Source organism: Pteropus vampyrus, unplaced genomic scaffold, assembly GCF_000151845.1.
Source record: "Pteropus vampyrus isolate Shadow unplaced genomic scaffold, Pvam_2.0 Scaffold31, whole genome shotgun sequence".
NCBI lineage: Eukaryota > Metazoa > Chordata > Mammalia > Chiroptera > Pteropodidae > Pteropus > Pteropus vampyrus.
The window spans coordinates 10,773,775-10,781,854 of record NW_011888812.1 but is presented as its reverse complement, the minus strand read 5'-3'; the positions used below and the strand labels follow the sequence as shown (position 1 = coordinate 10,781,854).

At 42.3% G+C, this 8,080-nt stretch overlaps 1 protein-coding gene across 5 annotated transcripts in view; it reads left to right on the top strand.

The window, feature by feature from the left end:
* Positions 1–8,080, top strand: part of AGBL2 (ATP/GTP binding protein like 2) — a 32,126-nt gene that overhangs the window by 21,480 nt on the left and 2,566 nt on the right. For 3 of the 5 annotated variants that reach the window (XM_011357010.2, XM_011357007.2, XM_011357006.2), the window contains 4 exons: positions 3,279–3,345; positions 4,361–4,483; positions 4,958–5,065; positions 7,896–7,979. In XM_011357010.2, the coding sequence (XP_011355312.1) occupies positions 3,279–3,345; positions 4,361–4,483; positions 4,958–5,065; positions 7,896–7,979 (382 nt within the window). The remainder of the gene's footprint in view (positions 1–3,278; positions 3,346–4,360; positions 4,484–4,957; positions 5,066–7,895; positions 7,980–8,080) is intronic. The other 2 variants (XM_023528786.1, XM_023528787.1) reach the window with 1 other exon arrangement.

The following is an 8,080-nucleotide window of genomic DNA, read 5'->3' as shown; positions in this document are numbered from 1 at the left end:
CCTCAATTTTTCCCTCTTTTTACTTCTTCCTCTTATCTTCTTCCTCTTAACTGTTCTCAAGCTGCTTCTGTCCTAAATCACAGACAGGTTTTCTTTGGTCTCTTTTCTCCAGCAGGTTATTTCTAGTTCCCTTCACTCAGTGTCTTAAAAAGAAGTCTGTACCCATGGTCTCTAACTCATCTCTCAGACTCGCTCTGAAATGTCAGCCCTGGTAACACATGATATGCCCCACTCTGGATGCAGCTGTTCACTAAAAAATATTTAAAGGAGGCTTTGACCACAACATGGCCTGTTAAATCGTATTTGCCATAGGCCAAAATCTGACCAGCCCCATTTTAACTTTTCCTTCCTTACAACTCAAAAAAATAAAACCAGACCTTTGCATTGCCTAAGAAATTTATTATTGGCTATAGCCCGGAAAAAGTGGCTAAAGCAGTTCTCACTGGTGTTCTGCCCTAAAATCACTTGCATTTGTTCTTACAGCTCATGTACTTTATTCGTTAAATGTCCTTAATAGCAGATTACAGTTTACTCATCTTTACGTCTCCAGTAATAAAGTGCCTTTCGGCATACACCTAGTAAATACTTGATGAATAAATAAATGAGTCATCAAAAATAGTTCTTTTTACTTCCGCAGTTCACACAGTGTCTAGAAGAGCTTAAGGAGCTCTTACAACAGGAAATCCATAAGAAGTTCTATGAACTTGGACAAGATATGGATTTAGAAGGAAGTTGGAATGATATCTCTTTGTCTGACATTGAATCCAGGTAACAAACTTCATTTCAAAGAAAAACCAGAGAAGTTCTATTTTTTAATTGTTTTATTTGCTCTGTTGTTTTGTTTTGAACCTCAGATGTGAAATACTGAGTAAATCATGGCACACTAATTACACGTTATTCCTTCAGCAGCTATGGATTGAGTGCCCGTTCTTTGACAACCTGTTTTCTAGGTACCAGAAAGGTTAGGGAGATGGGCAGGCAGTTGATGTAGGGCCTCTGTGATCTCCCTCACATGCTGCTATAGCTAAACTGGCCTCCTCGCTCTTCCTCAGACTTGTCAGGTCCTCTTCTGCATCATGGCCTTTGCACTGGCATTTCCAGCTGCTTGAACTCTCCCTGCAGATGTCCACGTGGCTAATTCCTTCTCCTCCTTAAAGCCTTTGCCTAAATGTTAACTTTTTCAATGTGGCCTACCCTCATTACTCTACTACTGCAAGGTGCTCCCCTGCCTTCACCCTCCTGCCATTCCCTACCCCCCTTAGATGTTCCAATTTTTTCCATAGTATTTTATCACCTTCTGTCTTTCTATATCATTTACAGCTTTATTATGTCTATTATTTATTATCTGTCTCCCGCTACTAGGATATAGGCTCCACAAGGTCAGCGATCTTTATTTTGTTCACCTCTGTATCTTGTGCATCTAGAACAGTACCTGATGCATGAGTTCAATAAATATTTGTCGAATTAACTGAGTATGTGGGATCACGGCCCCATCCTCATAGTCTCCACAGCTATTTTAAGAAGCTCCCATGGGGCGAGTGTCTCACTGTGTGCAAGAATACCTCCTCCTCCAGCTTACTGGCCAAGGCACCTCAAGCCTGAACCAGCTGCCCTCTGTCAGAAGGTTTCTGGCCTGGGCATGAAGGTCTTCTGCCTGAGGCCACACTGTAGCCTCTGGTGGACAGTGGGAAGCAGATGGCTCTCTCACTCACTCCATGTGACACATTGACATCTGGACCCTGAAGCAGTTCTGCTGGCTGAGGCTCCCAATAGTCTCCTTAGGAACCTTAAACCAGACCATTGGGCCAGGTAGAGTGTCCCATTCACCACGTTTCCTCTTCCACTCTCCCAGATTCCTTTGCCCAACTCTCCAGGACCACTGCACCCACCCCTCTTTGCTTTCAGCCTCAAAAGCAAATATTTCCTGCATATCAACTCATAGAGCCCAGGGGGAGTCGACTCAGAAACAGCCAGACTGAATTCTAGCTAGCTCAGCAGGGATACTCTGACACATTTAGTTAAGGACGGCTGAACCGAGTTTGCCAGCCACTGCCTCCTAAGCTTCTGCCTCGGGAAGCCGGCTATCACCAGCCTCCACAAGGCGTCACCTTTCCATTCTCACCATTACACAGAAAAGCGGATGGCGAGTGTGCAAGCCCAGTTTGACTCTGCTGTCTGTGTGTGCAAGATTTCTGGGGCATTCTGCATCTAATGCTTTTATCCCATTTGTTTTATCTCTGAAAGAGACTTCAGAGACTATTATTATCCAGTGGCCTCAAAGGCCACTCCTTATACTGGAAAAGCCTTGCGAGAATAGGGAATTGGGAATTAGATCAGAGAGGGGAGGGCTTTCTTCCCGCTTTCTTGCTGTGGGGCTCCTCCCTGTGCACGGAAGGGAGGGAGAGGGCGCGTGACTAGAATGAAAGAGCCTAGCAGAGGAGCGGTTTGAAATGCTGTCTTTTCCTAAATTTGAGTTCTGTGCCTAAGACATTTTTTCTTGTCTGGAGCCATGGCATAGCGCACAGCTCTCAGTTCTGGCCAGCCACACCCCAGGAAAGGGGAAAATAGAGTGTGACATAGGGTGAAGGAAGGAAAGATCGATTATCGGCATCCTCATTCCTCCTAGCCCTTGGAGAAACGGAGACGGGACAGTCTGCGGGGAAGACCTTAAATCAGTCTAGTCATGCACCCAAAACTTTTGAAGGGGGAATTGGGGTGATAGAAGTAATATTTCTAGTCTCTGACCTACAGATTCTTTGTCATTAAATATATTTGTTTACTATATATTGAACACATTTTGAAAGAGTACCTGGTAGAAACCTTGCTCTCTAAACTGGTACTGGCCAGACAGGAACGAACCAGATAAAGCCCCTGCTTTCAAACAAATTACAGTTCCCTGGTATTCTGTAGCGCTGCACAATAAGAATCCTGCAACCTCTTGCAGTTGCTGCCAAGGCCAGCTCCCCCATCCGGCCAGCATTTATTTTGCCACACTAATGGCAAGCTCTTTGGGGCAGGGGCTCTGTCATGGCCGTCTCTGTTTCCTGTGCCTGATGCACTGCCTGGAATGCAGTAGGCATTCCGAATGAATGAATGAATGAATGAATGAATGAATGAATGAATGCACTCATCAAGAATTCTTCATAATCGAAACACAGACAGTGCGGGCAAGTAGAAGACTAGATAGATAGCTGAATCCCATGCGGCTGGTCTGGTAAATGTTACACTTCTGACATTAATAACAGATATTTCCCTTTCTTCTCTCCCTTTGAAAACAGCACCAGTGGTTCTGACAGCTCCCTCTCAGATGGTCTCCCTGTTCATCTCCTGAACATAGCAGATGAGGTAAGGTTATATAGACTCTTACACCCAGGAGGTATAAGCCTCAAAAAAAGCATGACACTACTGGGTAATTTGGTGGAATTTTCCAACTGTCCTAAGATCTGCAGAAAATATAGCCATGGCAACCTAACTGGTTACCCTGCCCTGGAGTCTTTCATTTTGTCCTTTATAACTTTTGTTTTACAAATCTAGGGGATAAAAAAAAAAAAATGTGAGGACTCCATATTTATTCCAAAGTTAACTGAAAGTAAAAAAAAAAAAGTTTAAAAGTGAAAAACATGTTAACAGATAGAGGTTTTTAAAAATGACACCTACTTTTTTAAAAAAGCATTTCTTTATTCATATAGTCTTAGATAGTTTTTTATACTTCCGTATATTAAGAATTTTTTTGCCCCATCTGTTCACAGACTTTTTCTCACATGAATACTGCAAGAGCTTTAGAAACAACAGAGTATTCTGTTATGGTTCATTATGCACATGATTTCCTAGTTGCATTAAGAAGTATCTCCATCATAGAATGAAATTAAGGCTGTGTCAGGAGGAGCCAGTCAAATTAGACTGGACCCTACACTTTCTTTGGCTAGATTTACAGCAACATCAGATTAAGCTTCACCTTACCACAGGTACCTAGATAATGAGTCCTGAGCTTCATTTACTTAATTATTAAAGTCACCTTGTAGTAAATGAATTTTTAACCACACATCTAATAATCATTATCATCTGTACCTGTCATTATTGCCATAAGAATCCGGTTTTATATCATAAATCACAGATATTTGGTATAGGTGCCTCTTTGGCAGTTTATCTATAATAGTGTAATTCTGGGGTGTTAACTAGGGAGCAGCCTCTGGTAAGAAGGTAACTCAACTGTTCTTCAAACCAACAACCACTTAACACTGTGAGGGCCTCATACTGATTAGCCATTGCTTCTTGAGCGCTGTGTGAAGGGAGTGCTACATGCAGGTGGGGGTTCCCCTGGAATCCTCAATGACTAGTTTCTCTCTACCTTCTGGAATAGTTGAATAAGAAGAAGATGCATAAGAAGAAAAAACAGAAGCCACTTCAGACTAGGAAACAGCGAAACGAACAGTATCAGAGAAATAATTTGATACGGGAGTTAAAGTCAACGGAAGATACCCCAGTAAGAAAGCTCTGCTACCTTCCGCTGTCTGGTGAAAGCGTGCTCCATGGAGGGAGCAGGACAGGGGTTAAGGTTTACTCTAAACCGGAAAGGGAGTGGGGAGTGGGTCAGGGGGAAGCTTGCTGTTTTGAGCTCAGAGCTCTTCCGTGAGTCCTCTGGACATCTCTGAGCAGCGTCCGGTCTTGGCCCGCTATGCTCTGGCGTAGTAAGTCTAGATCTCGACCGAGTCTGGATTTCCAGAGGGAAGAGGTGGTTCTGGCTGGAAAAGTAGTAGCTGGAACTAGTGCAGAGTTGCTGGGTGCTGAAGGATCAGGCCTAGTCCTCCTTAATCTTCCTTTTTTGCTGCCAACTTTCTAAAGATGAAACTGCTTTCAGACGTGTGGGTTTTACTGTTGGGTAAATTGGGTCGATTATAAGTCGGTTAATTGCAACTGGTCAATTGAAAAACGTTCTCTTTGCACTCCATCCTTCTAGGAAAGGGCAGGATTTGCTTCCACTCTGCAAAAGCAGCCGACCTTTTTCAAAACTTCAGAGAATACCAGTTCTTTAACAATAAAAAATGAAAAACCAAGGATGAATGAGGTAGTATTTTTGCTTAACTTTTTTTAACTCCTCAATGGAAAATGTATTAAAACTTTTCTTTGTATTATATTTAAAGTGTACATGATGATTTGATATACATATACATTGTAAAAGGATGCCCACCATTGAGTTAATTAACACATTCATTACCTCACATATTTACCATTTTTTTTTTCTTTTGGTGGGAACACTTAAGTTCTACTCTTAGCAGATTTCGATTATGCAATACAGTATTATTAGCTATAGTCACCATGTTGTACATTAGATCCTCAGATCTTATTTATGTTATAACTGAAAGTTTGTACCCCTTTATCATCCTCTCCCTGTTACTCCCACTTCCCAGCCCCTGGCAACCACCATTTTACTCTCTGTTAATGTAAGTCTGACTGTTTTAGTTTCCACATATAAGTGATACCATACAGTATTTGTCTTCCTGTCTGGCTTTTTTCACTTAGCATAATACCCTCCATGTTCATCTCTGTTGTCACAAAGAGCAGGATTTCCCTCTTCTTTTAAGGCTAAATAATATATTGTTTGCAAATATTTCCTCCCATTTCGTAGATTGCCTTTTGGATTTTTTTCTTTTTTTATTATTTATTATTATTATTTATGCCTATAGCACCTGGTTTTCCTAGGTGGTCTCCCAGTCTCCCATCCAAGTACTAACCAGGCCTGACCTTGCTTAGCTTCCGAGACCAGACATCGGGCTTATTCAGGGTGGCATGGCCGTAGACCACAGACCCGTGGCTCTACCGGTGCGTGAACCCAGGACCTTCTGCGTGTAAAGCAGACGTGCTAACCGCTACACTATGGAACCACATCGTGCCTTTTCGTTTTGTTGGTCATTTCCTTTGTTGTGCAGAAGCTTTTTAGTTTGATGTAGTCTCGCCTGTGTTATCTCTGGGGTGATGTGAAATCCGGCATCATCCCAGCGGCATGGCGGGGGAGGAGGACTGTGATGTTGTTTTTAGGAGACTGGCCATGCTAAGGAAGGCTGCAGCCCTGTGGAATGAAGGAGGTGAAAAGATAAGACAGAGTGCGCCACAAGGGAGGAGTGGTTTTCAGCAAAGAGAGCTGTAACCACTTAGAAGTGGGAAGGTCTGTTTATATTTGGGTTGTGATGGGGGTGGGGTAAGGGGCGTCCTAGGTCCTGGACCTACAGCTGGCTGCTATATAACACTTTGCCTACTGCGCATGTGCTTAGCCAGAATTCAGTCTGTAACAATGAGATGCATGAACTTCCAGGCATAAACATAGTATTATAATGACACTTAAATTGTGGGCAAATTAGGGCAGTACCTTCTGTGCAGGCGTCTGTAGCCGGATTAGGCCAGCTAAGATTATGACCCTCCTATCCTTTGTCTGTGGGGAGGCAGGAGGGATTCTCTGACTATCAATAGGGTGTTCTTTGGGCGGACTCTAGACTGGGCCCTTGTTCCTTTGTTCCTTGTCGCTCATGTCTGACTAGCTACTGAACACCTGTTTATTTTTTTCTTTCGTTGCCTTTGCTGCTGGTGTCAAATCCAAAAAATCATTGCCAAGGCCTATATCAAGGAGCATACTATGTTTTCTTCTAGGAGTTCTGTGGTTTCAGATCTTAAATTTAAGTTTTTAATCCATTTTGAGATGACTTTTGTGTATGGTATAAGATAGGGGTACATTCTTTTGCATGTAGATATCTAGTTTTCCCAACACTATTGAAGAAACTATTTTTCCCCGTTGTATATTCTTGGCTCCTTTGTCGAAAATTCATATGCATGAGTTTATTTCTGGGCTCTGTATTCTGTTCCATTCTTGACTCTGTCACACAGATTCTCTGATTCTTCCAATTAGCATGTCTCTCCCAGAGAGTGAGGAACATAATAGCTCCGTATGCTGTTCCCTGTCAGGGCCACTGGGAACAGGAGAACATTAAAATTGGTCGGGACAGTGGCTCTGCTCCGGATTAGACACCTCTGAAGTCTGACATCAGATATGGGTGATTTGTGATTTTATACCCAGAACATAAGAATAGGCTGCTTTATTATCCATCCATTCATTTATTCGACAAATTGTACTAGGCGACTACTGGGTGCTGGGAATGCAACACTGAACAAAACACTGTCCCTGCCTCAGGGACCTTGGCGTCTACTGGGGATTTTAACACGCAAACAGGAAATTACGTAACAGAATAGAATGCAGTGGGAACACAGAGGAGAGGCACCTAACCGACTTTCAGTCCTTTGGAGTTTTGTGGCTATAAAATCCTTGATGCTTTTATGTATAAAAATAGGTTTTGGTACAACAGTAGCTAATTCTTAATGGATAGGGTGTAAAATCCTCACTCAGATGCTAACCTGGATCAACGGGTAATGTAATGAGATCCCGCTGCGTCACAATGAGGAACCGCCACAGAGCACAGCCACCTCTATTCCGTATGGAGGGCCATTTGATGTCTAGTGTTATTGTGATAAGGGCACAGGCTTTGAAGTCTGTCTTGAGTTCGCATTCCAGCCCCACTGTGTACATTTCTTTGAGTTACTTAACCACCCTGAGACTCAGTTTTGCATCTAAAATACTGGGGTAATAATAATCTACATCATAAAGTACGTTGAGAAAACTAGATGTGAAACTGTGTAAAGTGCCTGGCATATGGTAGGCATTCAACGAATATTAGTTTTCTTTTTTTTCTTTGAATCTTTATCTGTGTCCTGCCTCTCTTTTTGTGTTAGAATAGCGTAATGAATCAACATGCATGAATAAAAAATACTCAAGTAATGTCTATTCTATATAATCACATTTGTCCAAGTGGAAATTTTAGTGAGAACGTGTTCATTTATTTTGGTCACAGTTAAATGGAAAAGACAAAGGCACCTCCCTGGACTCATCGAAAACGACCACCTTGATTTTAACTAAGAATAAAGAGACAATGCAGGTATTTCACCTAATACGTATACATATATTTCAGTGATTTATTTTATTTGGTTTTGAGAGGTATTGTGTGATTTGGAGGAATGACGAACCTCAGTCCACCCA